We start from the raw sequence: 16,900 nt of genomic DNA on the forward strand, positions 1-16,900 counted from the left end.
GGCCGAGGCTTCCGACACTTCTTTTTCTTTCTATAGAAAACTGAAGTGTCGGGTGCTGACGCGTTGTAGCGTGAGTCATGCTTAAAATCGCAAGCAATTACTAGTACGATTACCAGTAGGTATTTAATTATTAATTAACTCGGATATGTTAACATCATTGAACTTCTGAGCGGATAATTGAAATTCGAAACAGTCGTGTAATACGTGGGTAGGTACGACGTAATAGGTAATTAAGGATATGGATGCTAATGAATTAATGACACTGTAAACTGTAAGTAAAGTCAATTCACATTTTACAAGCTTTTGGTTAACTTAAAATGTTTCTATGTACCATGTACAAGTCAAATCTAGTAAGCTAAACTAAACCAACTTCCCATTATTCGATTGAGTGTAGTTTTACTTCAGATACCGTCGAGTTGATCTGATGATGGCCACAGGAGATAGCCATAGGAACTTTGTTTGTATGAATCGTCTCGATGAGTTTAAGTTGCTTGTTGAGAGAAAAGTACAGTCAGCGATAAAATAAAACTTGTAGGTATCAGTAATGACATAGCTTAAAAAAAATGAAATTATGATAAAATGTTTGCCCATCCTAAACGGAACTCTAATATTATGTAACAATTATAAATAACATGGACATTATTCGCTACACTCAGTAACGCGAATTATATTGAGTATCAGCGTCGCCGACACACCAATCCAACCGCCGCCGCCGCCGACGCGCCATCCCCGCCGCCGCCGCCATGTCGCCGCTCGCCCGCTCGCTGCTCGCGCTCGCCGCGCTACTTGCCGCCGCCTACGCGAAACGAAACCCGTTTTGTGACTCACTGAACATAGGTAACAGAAGTATTTTTTATAATTATAATCTTATAAACAGTTTCATGCGTCCAATTAGTCCTAAAAACAAACATTCGATCCTAAGACATTTTACTGAAAAATCGACAAGCTTATTTTCAATACTTACAGTAAATGGAATGTCTTCTCGCTACATAGTAAGAGGCTTAAATAAATTGGCGTATGTCGTACAATAAATTGAATTAAAATTAGGTTTTTTTTTTTCAGGCGATGAATATATTGGCAACCAGGATGATACTATTAATTTTAAGCTAACAGTTTCTGGTGAATTTTACACGGTCATTCCTGATGTAAGATATTTTAATTTAATAATTTATTTTATTCAGAGACTTGAAATTTTAATGTGGTTAAAACTGGCACATACGTGTGCCAAATGGGTATAGAGTGGGCAGAAGAGGCTCCCTGGGGGCCGATTTTTGAATTCCGATCGCTCGATTTCGTCACTCGAAAATCGGTGGAAAACGGCGAAATGCTAATTTTTGAAATACGAGCGATAGAAATCGAGTGGTATTGACCACTCGTTTTCAATTCTATTAGTAGAATTTAAATGCCTAGTAGTGGAGATATTATTGAACTAAATACACGTAATCGAGCGGTCGAAATTCAAAAATCGGCCCCCAGGCTCTTTGGTGACGATTAATTGAATAAAAAAACTAATGTCAGAATCTAGCGGAGCCTTCGAGCAACACGGAAGGGAGGCGGCATTCGCACTATTTCCCCTCCGCCTAGGTACAAGATCAACTGATCTAGCGCGGGTAATAAAACTAGTTGCGCTCGGATTTTTCACTAGACCGAGTCAAGACGCGCGCGTGAAGACAGCAACAGAAAAAATGCCTGATTGCTCGGTTTTATGCCGTAAAAAGAGGTCGGGGACATCAAATTTACAAAAAGAAGGTGTTACATTTCACATGTAATATTTTTTTTACATATCATACGTTTAATTACATTTAAACACAATTTTTATATTTTAGTCTCATGTAATTGTTGGATTTATTGATTTTGCTCGCCCAGTACAAATTGCGGATCAGTCGAGCGACAAATCCGACTTCTCATCTCTCAGAATACAATAAAATTCTTTGACGTAAATGTGTTAGTGTGCGTGTTGTGACAGTCATGACTCGTCCGTACACAAAAAGAGATCGAGGTTTGCAAGATTTGTCTTTGACGTGTGTCATTTTCTATGTATTTGTGTCGTCATTACAGATTGGATTTTGTATGTAAGTGTGTGAGAACTGTGACTGTGTGCACCTTTCCCCCCGCAAAAAATGGCAGAAAGATTTGTACGGTGAGATATCGCTTGGGCCCCTCCCTTCCGATGTGTCGGAAGCCGGCGTTGCTCGAAGAGCGGAGCTCTATCCTCCTTGTCATTACTGCAGTTTTGAATTTGGAACCTTGTTATATTCCATTAAGGATTAAATCCTTTATAAAGGCCTCAGGGACTCAGGAGGCTATATGAATATAGTACCTAATATATTTTCAATGATGTAATACGTAAGGAATGTCATAATTATTTATTGACACAAAATTATGGATGTCTAAATAGGTAAATTCTGGCCTACATTAGATTGTTTTTTGAATTCAGTTATTTTTTTAACAGAAATGCACCAGACCTGGAAGAAGGTTGGTTCATCAGTATCTTAGCGTTTGCAACACGCCAAATAACAAGCCCACCATCAGCTTGGTGAAGGACAGCGAGCCTTACACCGCCGTCACCTTCGACTGTCCCAGAGAGGTGCCTGGGTGCACACACCTCGAGTTAAACGTGGAGCAGGTGTGTAAACCGGTTACTGGGCCACATTTTCTTCCTGGACCTGGACCGGAAGATGACTAATATGATTAAATGGAAGTATGTACATTAAAAATATTTTCATCTATACAATTGATTTTCTTAATAACATTCCGATACTAGTAGCAAAGTCTTTTGAATAAAACATGCTTTTCTGCTGCATGCTGAGCGGCAAATCAACAGTAAAATATTTCAATGGCCTTGATTTGCGCTCGCCGCGCCTCGCACCGCTTGCGTCCAGTCCGTGGACTAAAACTTCATTGTATTTTGAATATTTTGCGTAATTTGCGCACGTTGTACACGGTGCAACACGGTACACTACAAGTGATGACTTGGAATTATATTCAGATAAAAGATAAAGTGTTATGAGACTTCTTTTGCACGAAAAAAGTACTTATTTCTGTGTATATGATTTAACCTAAGACACAAAGATTGTAAAATAAATCAACAATCAAGTTATAAAACCCATCTTTTATCTCGTCAAAGTTGTCAAAGTTGCGAAACACAACTTTTAACGAGAAACAGAAGATTGCGCTGTAACAAGCCATAAACAGGGAAAAAAGATTTAAGAAATTGTTAGCGAAAACGCAACTAAATTCAATTAAAAATCAAAAGAATTAGTAAAAGTTATGACTTCGTTCAGCGACTTTAAAAGTTTAAACTTAGGGATCAAGAAAATATAATTGCCTCTGGAATTTGAACTCTATTGTCAAGGGTTATAGATGAAAGTCGTTTGGTTTTAGTTGACCTTGAACGGTGTTATGCCAAAGTGCTTATTGTTTTAGAATCTTTGAACATCAAAAAAGGAGTAGAGGCTTCACAGATTACAGATTTGTTCGTTTGAAAGTTTTTCAAGACAACGTAAGTACCTACATAGTTTAGTGTGGCTACCACCAGGCGGCTTAGCACGGTCGCGTTTTTATCCCTTGTCAGCATGTCTGTCACGTTCTAACAAGTATCTAAGTGCGAAAGGGACACGCATAGTGATAGTCGATAAAAATGGAACCGTGCTGAGCCCGCAGATTGGCACTGACTTCGCTCGTACCCGCATATTAGTGCGAGCAAGATGAAAGTACACGACGTAGTTGTTCGCGTAATGTCAGTTTTGACACTGTCAGTAACTCATGGTACAGACAGGTACAACTTATAAATAGGTGACATTCGGATTGCCGCTACAGCAGCGTTAACGCAGGATGGGTCACTGTCAATCTTCTTGATAAAATGGGTGACGGATTTAACTTTCTAATCGCAGCAGCAATGCCCCAACAGCATTTTTTTTTTATTGAACAATAAGCAAATTAATGTACGTTATTATTATTACAAGACCCTTGAGGAGGTTTGTGTGCCGATAATAGGCCAATCAGATAAAAAAAGCGTTTTGAATGAGAAATTAATTCCCACAGTTTTTGTCAATCCAAGAAAAAAAGTGTTTTCCTAGGCCTTCGAAATTTATGCACACGCTTAGGACCAAATGAAGATACTAAAACGATTTCCAGCTTGCTGGGAATTAATTCTTCGAAACAATCTAATTTGATTAGCCTATTACGCAATTTATCAAGTTAGGCATTGTCAGCATTAAATCAGTAAATCTGCTGCAGTCCGAATCAAAGACAGCTTATTGAAATCGAAGAGGCCTGTGTCCAATAGTGGTTATTATTAGGCTTATAATATGACGATCTACAATTTCCTAATCAAGAGTGAACCATCTGCTCTCACCAAGTTGTTGTCGAAATGGCGCCTGTCAAAAGTTTGTGAGTCAATCGGACGCGGTGGACCGTGAGTTTTTATAACTAAGCACCCTTGCTGGAGGTGGAACTAGTCATGAGAAATAGCGACTCTGAACCCCGTTTTATAACAGTCCTTAGGATTTTGAATAAATAAGTTCCTGTACCTACATACTTTGGGTTATCCAAAATTGTTATTTTTAAATTTGAATATAAATGAACCAGTTTTATTCAAGGGCATCCCCATATTGGGATACCCTCCTCCAGTCGAGGGGGGATTTTAATCTTCTCGAGGCAGAGGTGTACAGTAGGGTTGGAGCCGGTGTAGCTTTAGATATTTGACGTTCATAAGTGCATTGTAATATGCCTACTTGAATAAACTATTTTTTATCTTTATCTTTATTATGCTATTATGAGCATGTTATAATGTACATTTTTAATTGATCGTTTGCATTATTTATCTCGTTTCGTTAGCTTTGCTTTAGATTAGAGTCTGAGCAGAAAGAGAAGAATCGTGAAATGTATGGGACCCAATATATTCCACGACTCTTCTCTTTCTGAACAGACTCTACCAAGAGACAGTTGCCAGCCGCCATCTCCTCTGCCGTGGAACGAGTCTAATCGCTTCATCGCTATCAATTTTAATTAATCAAATCGACTTATGATCGGTAGTTACTTCAGGTCGTTAGTGACACGACCTTGTAGGTCGTGGAGATTTGTCACAGTGCCAATAACTATGCGAAACTTAAGTAGGTGACTTAAGTCGGATCTTTAGCACAGTATAAGAACAGTAGTGAATCTTCATAGAAATGTGCCGCTACCGGCTTGAATGTGTGCGTGCGCGCCGACGCCGTGTACGCACTTGCTGCCACGCACACATTAGCATAATATACGGGGGAATACGGTGGCGGCAGTGTGGGCCGTACCGCGACTGTGATCGCGCGCATTCGAGTACGCTACCCGCCCGCTCGCATTTGTCTGCTCTGACGGTACGCCTTAATTTTTTTGATCATGACTATGAACAGAGGCAATAGTATAAGTAAGGTACTAGATTGAAAAGCTTGATTATATCACTATTGTATACAATACTTTTTCTACGAATCAACAAAAATAATACTTTAAACTAGTAGAATCATACAAACAAACCAAACCAAAAGTATACACTGTATACAGCTAAGATACGGGAGCAGCCGCGATACCTTCATAATACTGGTACGCGCCCCGGCCGCCGCGTTGGTTGGTCAATGACACCTTCTCGTAACTCATGAGGCCCTGGTACTTGCTCCGCGCTAAATTCAATTTTTAGACAGTTGTTTTCCCGATTTTGGCCACCGTAGCCTATGGAGACTAACAAGCAACACTAAGTGGTTTTCGTAGTCTATGGATGTTGTTATATTAAGGGTGTCACATGCGCGTTTCTGATTTATTACCCAATTGTTTCTACTATACAACCTAAAATTAATAATTAATTTGAGCTATGGTTTTGTTTCGCCCTCTTGACCGCGGCGAGCTGTAATTGGTCATTTTCATTATAGTTGACTAAACTGTATCGAAATGAATATTATAGTTGAGTTGGGAGCCCGTACATTAAAAATACCCATTTGCAGTTTGGTATAAGAAATCTTAATTCAAAAATTACAGTCGTACAGTAGAAAAAAAATATAGTGTCTCAATAACGACTCCTCAAACCCGGACTTGTCATTCTTCATAATACCTACTTGCCCATGCTTCCCTAAAACCTTTTTACTAAATTTATACGTAAGGATGAGAATTTACTTTACTTTAACCGCTAACAATAAAGCGTTCCGAACATGCAGAAACCGGAGGATTTTTTTCTGTATCGAATTTATAATTTTTTTAATAACTGCCATTTCCTAATGTTAATATTTAAAAAGCGTTTTATTTATACTTCATTTATGAATTGATAGAACATTTCATTATATTATAATAAATAGAAACGTAGTGCTACTCATAATATGCAAATAATATTTAACTAAAAATAAAAGTGACAACCCTAAGCGCCAACGCAAGAGTAGGCAAATAACTTGCCGAGCGGCCTTAGATTCACTACTGTTCTTAGTGTACTGTGTCTTTAGTTTAGAGGAGATCGGGGTATTATCAATCTGTTCATATCCGCAGAAAGATGCCCACTGCTGGACATAGACCTCCCCAGGGATCTCCACAACAACCAGTCGAGCGCTACCTTTTCCATCGGCTCCCTGTGATCCCAACCAGATCATCGGACTATCTTGTGAGTCTTTCCTGCTGTTTTCCGGCTCGCCTATCTAACCTAAATGGTCGCATACTGTGCGATTAAGAGGAATTTCCTCCCGCGGACGCTCCGACTATGGAATGAGCTCCCTTCCGAGGTTTTCCCATTTTCCCGAGGGTCTACAGTATGAGGTTGGGGGGTTGGGGTTGGGGTAGGAGTGTACAGGTTTTTAAAAGGTCGGCAACGCGCATGTAACACCTCTGGAGTTGCAGGCGTCCATAGGCTACGGTGACTGCTTACCATCAGGCAGGCCGTATGCTTGTTTGCCACCGATGTGGTATTAAAAAAATCTGCCACCGGATCTACGAGCAATGTGCCCTGTCCAATGCCGTCTGGCAACTCTCTGAGCTAATGTCAACAATCTTGGTTCTCTTCCTGATCACATCACATCATTTACAGGATTGAAAAGAAACCATTAAAACTTGTATCGACTGTACTCCAGCCAAGTTATCAGGTATAATCCTAGGATTCAAACCCGGCCGGTATTAGTTGGCAGAAACATTTTCACTCGCTCGGTACCGGCTCGTCAAGTTGGCTTGTTGCCAGGATTGTTCATGAACTGGGCTTTACAAAAATCGTAGAAAAATACTAGAAAAAGAAGAGTAGGTGTAGTATGAGAACATGATATACATAATATATGTAAAGATAATTACAAATTAGGGTTTTGAATAGGAGCACGATCTTAACTATCAAGGGGCCTAGCCAAGGTGACAAATCGACAATCTTTGATAGAAAATGTCAATCGAAACTTAAATAATACCGTGAATTTTCATAGCATAACAAAGAGACGATTCAGAATTCAATAAATGTGTAGGTAGGTACAAAAGCGAACTTATCCCTTCAAGGGATCTCTTCGCCGCAATACTGCAACAGTAGCATTAGTGCAGTCTGAAACCTAATAGTACCTTCGAACACGGAGTCAGATCACAGTACACAGTGAGCCGGCGGGCCCGGGTTCCGTTCCCGGTCGTGTCGTGACGTCACAGCAATGTATCCGGGATGGAATTAAAAGCGGAAGACGAAGTAATCAGCGACCCTCGTCCAGCCGCTAGGGTGACCTGGCTGTAGCCGGAATTCCGGATATGATTTTATTATTTTACTATGAGGCCAATTCGAAATTACACAGACGTCAGAATGATGTCATTTAAGTAGATATTATTCTGGTGTCAGTGAACGTTCGAATTAGCCTGTATGCTAATACACCAACCGTTGTTACACCAATGTTGTATGGTACCTACTGTATCTGTTTTATGCGCAAGAAACTTAATTTTTTTTTTATATTTTCTGTAACATGATCAATGCGCCGCATACATATGTACCGCATTGACCATGTGACACAAAATGATGCATAAAATGGCGTTTTTCATATCATTGGATTGGTTACTGTTACGAGTATAGCTGCATGTTTAAACCAGCCATTATCGGAAAATATGTGTGCTGTATATTTATCAAGAAAAATTAAAATAGTTTAATTACATACACGCAGCATTCAATTAGTACCTACAACAAACTAAATAAATACTATAAAATTATCCTCAACTTACCCAACAAATGGTGTTCCTCCTCCTAAGGGCCGGGATAGTCCGGGATTGTTTAAACGAGTGTCGATGTTTTAATTAAACTGTCCGGCTGATCGATGCGCGGACCGGCCGGACGGTTATAACCACTCTAGAGTGATATCTCACTGGCTCACTACCTATCGTTTAGTCACACGATCTTAGCCGCCGGCATACAATAGAAGTCACGCTCTCATTTTTCTCTCATTGCCAGGAAATTATAATACATAGAAAATAAAGAGGAAGTTTTACATACAACATTTCAACTCGCTCTTTTTTCTTTGTACAATTTTTTTTCCGAGGAAAACTAGTACCAGACCTAAATGTGTTACGGTAATGCTCATGACAAGTTTCATATAATTTGACACATTCACCGCTGAGCTACGGTAGCGCTACATCGTAGCCGATAAAATGGATTTCCTGGTATGTATCGGAAATGCTTCGTAGAGGCAGAACGACAACGTGTCGTGATTAGCGCTGAATGGGTTAAAAAGGATCATCATCTTCCTCGCATTGTTCCTGGCATTTTGCCACAGCTCATGGGAGCCTAGAGTCCGCTTGGCAAAATGGGTTAAAAAGTATATTGGTTGAAAATTCGATTATTATATATGGCGGCGGCAAGGGTCGTGTAACTCTCAATTCTTAAAAGTTTACCTACTCGACAAATCAACAAACTGCCCGATTCGAACTTTAAGATACGTCAATATTAATAGGTAGATCTAGAAACGATGTGTTAGTGTCAAAAGTGATATTTTGTTTGAAGAAACGTCACATTTTACACTGACATATCTAATACATATCGTTTCTAGATCTATTAACTGACGTATCTTAAATTTTGAATTGGGCCGATAATCGAACTTAAATAATCAAACAACATCTCTGTATCATTAAAAAAATCTTATTATACAAATTGAACACGAGATAAATTGTCCTAATTCATTTATCACCTACAAACGAAATACATTCAGAACCTGAATATCAGGTTAACCAAAGAACCTAAGCGTGGCTAGACCTAATTATAGCTATCTTTGAGGCTCTCCCAGTAATTACTGAGCCTATTGAGAGCGCGTAAATTGTAACACTTAGTATTCAAGCCTCGTTTGTTGAGCACAGTAAGATCAGAACAGTAGGTAATACAACAAAAATGGCTCAAAAATCCGGTCAAGTGCGAGTCGGACTCGCGCACGAAGGGTTCCGTACCATTACGTAAAAAATGGCAAAAAAACTCGTTTTTTGTATAATGAGAATGATAATTAGACCAGCGTCTTTGTAATTTTTGTGTAGTTTGAGATGTGCCGTTGTCTTATTTTTGTAATAAACCGCCTAGCATGACTTACTCTATCGCGCGACTCTATATCTATACTTGAAATCATATAACATACATATAGTATATGGAGTCGCGCTCAAAAAGCAAACCATGCTAGACGGTCAGAGAGCGCAGTAAATATTTTCGCTGAGTTTTCTTAGGCATGTCGCTATCAACGAATGTTTCTTTGAAAACGTAGTTATTAGCTCTACAATAAACTACATTTATTATGTGTATATTATTATCATACTGCTCGAATCCCACTATGCCCCACTCTCCCCTTATCTCGTTCGCGGCTGCCGCGACATGTCTATCCACGTCACGCACAACTTTCTGTTTACCCCGCCTCCCCTCATTCCAACTCCTTATAAAACATTTAAATTTACTCCAGTTAACATTAAAACAACTTATTTTATACCCTATGCTAAGTAAATACGGGCTAAAATGCGTTAGCAAAGGAATCTCTTTGAAGTTATGTGTATGTCGTTGTCAGATCGTATAATCCGCCGTATTACATTACGGCTAGCCGTTATCAAAAACAGGGGCGTTTTGAAATGCGGCGGTTCGACGATTAGCCGGATTGTCATTGCGATACGTTCTTCAATAAGGCGGCCAACGTTTAGCCGCATCGTACTACTATTTTAGATTGTAGAGTGACCAGTTCTTTCGGTCGCCTACGTAACCGGAGTTTGACAATGTTTGCAATTTAATTTATTTTTACCATGGTCCCACCGCACTACATGTGTTTATTTTCCAAAACATTTCCTTCGCAACTTAAATAGACGGAGCCCTGCAAGCGGGGCTCCTATTTCTGGGCGGTTTGCCCTTCGGGCATCTGAAGCTACCTAACGAACCTAACCTACTTACCTACCTACGCTTTTTTCCCCAAAGTGTAATGTTTTCACGGACGTCTCACTAAATCAATAGGTAGGTAGGTTAGGTTCGTTAGGTAGCTTCAGATGCCCGAAGGGCAAACCGTTCAGAAATAGGAGCCCCGCGAAGCGGGGCTCCGTCTAGTTAAGTTGCGAAAGAAATGTCTTTTGAAAAGAAACAGTCCGACGAACTCCAGATTTGATGGACACCCCAGCGTTTGTCAGGCAGCGCCACGGGTGTTAAAAATGGGAACTAAAAACTGTCAAAGCGGCGGCTAATGACTCGCTGTATTACATTACGGCTAGCCGTGTTGAAGAACGTATGGCGCCGAATACATTCCGGCGGATTCTCATTCAGCCGCATTCAATCCGGCTAATCGTTAAACCGCCGCATTTCAAAACGCCCCTGTTTTTGAAAACGGCTAGCCGTAATGTAATACGGCGGATTATACGATCCGACTGCGACATGTATATCTTTTAAGTAATGGGACATGTTAAGAAATTACGTATTATTTCTTAGTCACGCAAAATGCTTTGAGAAGATTTCTTTTTGACATTGTGGGAGATGGAATGGAAGGTGTTTTAATTTAATGAGCGTATCTACGTAAAGCATATGAAATATATTTGAGACAGTAATAGAATGAGAAGTAATGACTGCTTTTATGAGAGACTTAAACTGTATAAAACTTGGCAGTCCTCAAATTTATTTGTCTCTAAGCGCCACTTGCCTCATCCCACAACCCGGGGTTAACCGGTTAAACCTGGAGTTACCATGGTTACCAGTACAATTTGACACTGGGTGACCGGTTTAACCGCTTAACCCCGGGTTAGTGGGATGGTGCAAGTGGCGCTTAGATCCTTAGAGGTTTTGTTTCTTATAGGTACTTATGCATTTAATTTGATACACCAAAATTATAGTTTGCTTGGCTTACCTACTTAGATACTGTCTAATCATCTTACTTTTGAAAACTTTACAGTTTACATTCTCACACTAACCCTTTTCTAGCAGGCCGTTCGAACGGACACTGACATGATAATATGAATGATGTGATTTTGTTATTTCATTTCATTTATTCAAGATACATAATAAACTTACAGTAAAGTCACCAAATCGTTTACATGTTAATTCTTAATTCTAACACAAAATAAAAATGTCAAATAATGTGATACATACCTACAAACGTCAGTGTAAAAAATAATCAAATATAATTTAAAACCAATGAAAAATTCAAATAAAAAAAAAAATTGGATACAAATTTATACACACAAAAATCATCAGGGAAATAGAGCATTTAAAATTTGGTAACATTTTCTGCGAAATCCACCAGCACTATCCGCAAATATATCGATATCATGACCCTCAACAGCCATCATATTTAGTAACGTTATCCTGCATCTCGCTCCCGCCAATACATGTACGGACAAGTACAAGCGAAATACACAATATTTGAGTGACATCATTTAGATGTCATTGTACGCTCGAATATTACGGCTCGATTCGGAAAATGAATTAGATTTCTACTAGACTTCAAAAAGTTACGATACGGATAATTTAAAGATATTTGTAAGATAGATATGTCAAATTTGACGTTTCCGCGATTCTGGAGGTCCTCTTGAACGATTTCGACAAGTTATGACTTAGATATCCAAGTCACATCTAGTCCATATCTAATGTAGATCTAGTTGATCTCTAAATCGTCTCATGATCTTGTGATTATCTCGAAATCCGAATAGGCCAGTTAATTAGTGTACTTACCTATGTACGTTCGAATTAGCCTGTAGATCTTATTACAGAGCAAACCGCCCAGACATGAAACTATGTTGATTAAATAGCTCGGCATGTGATACATACAGCAAAGGCATGCAATATACTTGCAAGGTGTATCGGATAGTTCGGGAGATAGTTACAGGAGAGAGGTGTTCGACTAATTAATGCATTTTCAGATTATTTTGACACCCATACCTAATAGGTACGTACTTAGAGTAAAGTTAGACCATGAAAAGTCTGCAATGAAGTGTTATTTGAAACGTCTAACTTCTATGAACTTATGACAGTGTATAAATACTTAACACTTGCACTGCGTGTGCTATCAAAACCGTCGCAGACTTATCTTGGTCTTAACTCTAACAATATATTATTTTGCCATATCACCACGACGACATCTGTTTAGTAGAAATAATATTATAAAACTAGAAACTGACATTTGCCTAAGATAAACTTGCAGTTTTTTACATAATTAGGTAAGTAATTTGTCTTGCAGCAAAAATAATTAAAACAATATCTACAGGATTCTTTATACTACCTATCGTGATTCTAAGTAGAAATAACGTAAACATTTCTAAATAAAATAACGTAAAAAAAGGTTTCAAACTTTGAATTAAATGTCCTATTTATTCACCTGTAAATATGTCAATTATCCTTTGAGTGCTCGGAATAACGAGATAACAGTTCACTTCAACTAAATAATGAAGTAACAATTACGAAACCCGACGCCTTTGCCAGTCCTTAAGGCGAAGCACGTTTGCACGAAACTATAAAATTAATATTACTTACTTATTTGGTTGCCGCGATGACCCAAAATGAGTCTTGGCCTCCAACACAAGAGCACGCCACTTAGATCGGTCCAGAGCTTTCGCCGACGCCGAGCTCACGGAGATCTGCCTCCACTCTATCTGCCCAACGGTATTTAGGATGACCAACAGATAAAATTAATATTGCTTGTTCTTTTTATGTTACTTGAAGATTATCTTCTACAATTCTATGAGAATCCATAGGTATACGATGTAATAATTTTACTCTCGCCACTGTACCTACTCGGTACCAACAGCAACACTCCTGTCCATCGGTGGACCTTATGCTTTTTGTAATAAGGTTTACGAACTGTCAGTTTACAGTGTGGGACGTGTGAAGTTTTAAAGTGAGAGCGACGTCACCTTAAAGCCCTGTTTTCTAGAGGCAGCCATTTTGTAATTACATTATTCCCAAGAGTTTATATTTTAGCTCGCAGTTTTAAACAAGGCCATTTTGTTAATACTATTGTTAACGTTATAATTTCGCCATGTCCGTCTGTCTGTCCGTCCGCGGCTTTGTCAACGTTAGTGCTAGAAAGCTGCAATTTGGCATGGATGCATGAATTAATCATGGCGACAAAATGGTAAAATAAAAACAGAAAACATTTTTTAAGGTAAAATGGGGATGACTTTTTTTCACTTTATCGCTATAGTGCGGGGTGGATAGTTCTTTCAAAACGAAAAGAGGTCTCCAACAACTAGATTTTAACAAATTGAATATTTTGGGGAATAATTGCTAAGAGAAAAAAATATACGCGCCAACCCCTTAGATTAACCGTAGGTATCTAAACTAGGGAATGCAAATCGGTTATAACCGAAACCGAAATATTCGGTTATAACCGAATATTTTGACAAAATTTCATAACCGAATATTGGAAACTCGAATAACCGGTTACGGTTATTTTCGGTTATTTATTTATGACTTAAATTGTATGTTTTTATCATCAAATGACTACAAAATCCTGCCATTTTTGGCTGTGACGCCTGTGACTATAATTTTTGTCATTCGTGGACTTTAATAACAAAAATATACCAAATTTACTTCCCTTATTAATGAAATATTTTTATTGAATATTGTATCACGTTCAAAGTCATATTTTACTTTTACTGTATTTGGTGTGTTTTATTAAAAAACGAAGACTTTTACTCACATTCCCTAATACTGTAGGTACTAAAACAAAGATTTTTGTATTTTTTTAATTACTTCATTGTAAATTTATAATTTTTCGTCTAAAATAACCGTAACCGATTATAACCGATATTCGGTTATTTTTCGGGCATAACCGTAACCGAAACCGGTTATGAAGTTTGGCCGGTTATTGCATTCCCTAATCTAAACCGTCTGTGCCCCTCGTGGAAATTTCATTTCATAGCGTGACGGACGTAAGCGTTTGCGTTAAGTATCATTTTGTATGGGATTTTGAGTTTCCTAAACGACCCGCTTGGCGCGCTATTCATTATCCCATACAAAATGACACTTAACGCAAACGCGTACGTCACGCCACGCTATCGAATGAAATTAACACTAGGGGCTCTGATATTGCAATACATAAATTCAAAAAAATAGTCGACCTTGTTCAACGTACTGCCCGAGCCATCTTATCACGACCATTTTCTACAGTAAATAAAAGCTGCAAAACAAACACAATGGGTCTAGCCGAGTTTCATTTGTGCACTATTGTGCGAGTAATCAGGGCTTCAAGACTTGAAGACTTGAAGGCTGAAGGCGCGGCTTAGATCGAAGTCTCGTGTTCGCCCATTGATGTATTGAATTGGAAAGAAGATAGGTCTTAAAGCATTCAGCGTTCGAGCTTTTATATCTAATAGATTAAGTGGAATATTTATTTAGGTATATTTGCTACTTTAAGAAGGCTTTTTCAAAATTGTTACTTTTTTAAGGGGCCAACAGATTACCAGTTCGCCGGACGATATCAGCCTGTCAGTTAAACGCAAAAGGTGACAGTTCCGAACAACTGACAGGCAGAAAGGTCTGCCGTGTAGAAACAATGTAATAGTTTGTCACTCTCACTTCGCTTGCTAAGATTTCATTATGCAATTTTTACAGCAATGTCTTTCCACTCCCGGCGGCTGAGTCTGCATATTTCTTGTCCAAAGATTGCCTTACAATAGATCTCGCATTAATTAAACTAATTTTACGGTTTAAACTCACGTGTTTTCATTTACTTGTGCGACATGTTTCGGAGAGCCTAGGTCTCGTTTCTCGCGCACTAACAAAAAGAGTAAAGTAGTTTAATATTATTCGTATGTGTTACAAGTATGTCTCATGACAGTGTAAATTCGATTAGATCTTGCATCACATCATACAATGTCAGCACAAACTTGATGAAGTTCATGTAAAGTTAAGGCGTGTAGAATTAGAAGCTTGGCTCTATAAATGATACCTGATAACTTTTTGATAGTGCGAGCCATAAAATGGTCTTGGCAACATTTTACATGAAAATGTTTTTATTTATTTATTTATTTATTTATGTTAGGAGAACCAACAGCTTTAAAACTTACAATAGACAACAAAATTAAAACAGGAAGCCAATTACAGGAACTCACAGGTAGTTACAAAGTATTAAATTTTAAACTAATGCTAGCACCTACGCACACACACATGCGTACAAAAAGAGAGAGAAAAAAGAAGCATAATTGAAAATGGCAATAGAAGCCTTACAATAGATCCTAAGTTTTAACACTTATAGCTAAGTTTAACACTTATAGCGCCTAGAATAACAGACGTCTCAGAATTCAAAAGATGAAAACAAAATAAAGTAATATTTATCAGATTGTAATGTAGTTAATGAATACGTTATGTAATCTCTGTATATCAATACACTAAGTCCATAAATTCAATGCATTTGCTCGCCTAATGAAGAAAAACAGAAAGTGTAGGTACATGAGTAAAATACATTAGTAGAAAGGTCGCTCACACAAAACACCGCTTAACCAAACTATGCCTCACACTGGGAACTTTACAATTGAATATATCGATGTCAACTTCCTTCGATAGCTCATTTAGCCTTCGACTCGCGCGAACTAGGAAGCTATTCTGTCTATACTTGGATGATGCAGTTTTAACAGATAAGTTTTTGGTGGAATTAAGTTATCTTGGGCTGTTTGAGATCAAATATAAGCCCGCAAGAGTACAGAGTTAGAGTATTTTAGTAAAAATATACAAATAAATAGGAAGTATGGCCGCTAAATCGCCATCCAGAAATACTTATTACCTACAGTTTGTCTCAAATGCTGCATCTAGTGGTGCCTAGTGATCTTCGGTCTGCATATTTCACGCCATAGCACAGAAGTTGAAGGTCTTCCATTTTGAATACGATTACTTTACTTGGCGAACACTGGTTTTTATCGTACATTTATATATTTGCTCCATCTATTAGTAACTAGTGATCTTTGGTCTGCATATTTCACGCCATAGCACAGAAGTTGAAGGTCTTCCAATTTGAATACGATTACTTTACATGGCGAACACTGGTTTTTATCGCAGATTTATATATTTGCTCCATCTATTAGTAACTAGTGATCTTCGGTCTGCATATTTCACGCCATGGCACAGAAGTTGAAGGTCTTCCAATTTGAATACGATTACTTTACATGGCGAACACTGGTTTTTATCGCAGATTTATACATTTTGCTGTGAAGACAGCGGTCGAGTTATATTTTAACAAAAGGACTCTCTCTAGGGACTGCAGTAACTAATAAACATGGCGCGATCTTGTTCCAACTAAAGTTCTCGATTGCTAAAAGAACAAAATTTTGGTTGAACTTCAAAATGGCCAAATCGTCACGAGAATTTTATTTTTATTTTTCTGTTTGAAGTGGAATATGTATTGCTTACTTCTTCTTCTTCGTCGTTATCCTCACAGCCACCATAAATAGCTCTATCTGTAAGAAGTCTCCAGGCTGCTCTGTTCTGAGCCTGATGAAGTGCGGACTGTGT

The 16,900-nt window shown here is 38.4% G+C and overlaps 1 protein-coding gene and 1 long non-coding RNA gene across 2 annotated transcripts in view; one reads left to right on the forward strand and one right to left on the reverse strand.

Annotated features, from left to right (window-relative positions):
* Positions 1–662: 662 nt before the first annotated feature.
* LOC134790315 (uncharacterized) lies at positions 663–2,734 on the forward strand. The gene is made up of 3 exons (XM_063761086.1): positions 663–837; positions 1,063–1,145; positions 2,453–2,734. Exons 1-3 carry the CDS (start codon positions 744–746, stop codon positions 2,684–2,686), a joined length of 411 nt encoding a protein of 136 aa, XP_063617156.1. The 5' UTR covers positions 663–743; the 3' UTR covers positions 2,687–2,734.
* Positions 2,735–6,803: 4,069 nt separating this feature from the next.
* Positions 6,804–16,900, reverse strand: part of LOC134791036 (uncharacterized) — a 195,956-nt gene continuing 185,859 nt past the window's right edge. Inside the window, exon 2 of the long non-coding RNA XR_010144234.1 lies at positions 6,804–6,927. This is a non-coding gene — a long non-coding RNA (uncharacterized LOC134791036). The remainder of the gene's footprint in view (positions 6,928–16,900) is intronic.

Source organism: Cydia splendana, chromosome 5, assembly GCF_910591565.1.
Source record: "Cydia splendana chromosome 5, ilCydSple1.2, whole genome shotgun sequence".
Lineage (NCBI taxonomy): Eukaryota > Metazoa > Arthropoda > Insecta > Lepidoptera > Tortricidae > Cydia > Cydia splendana.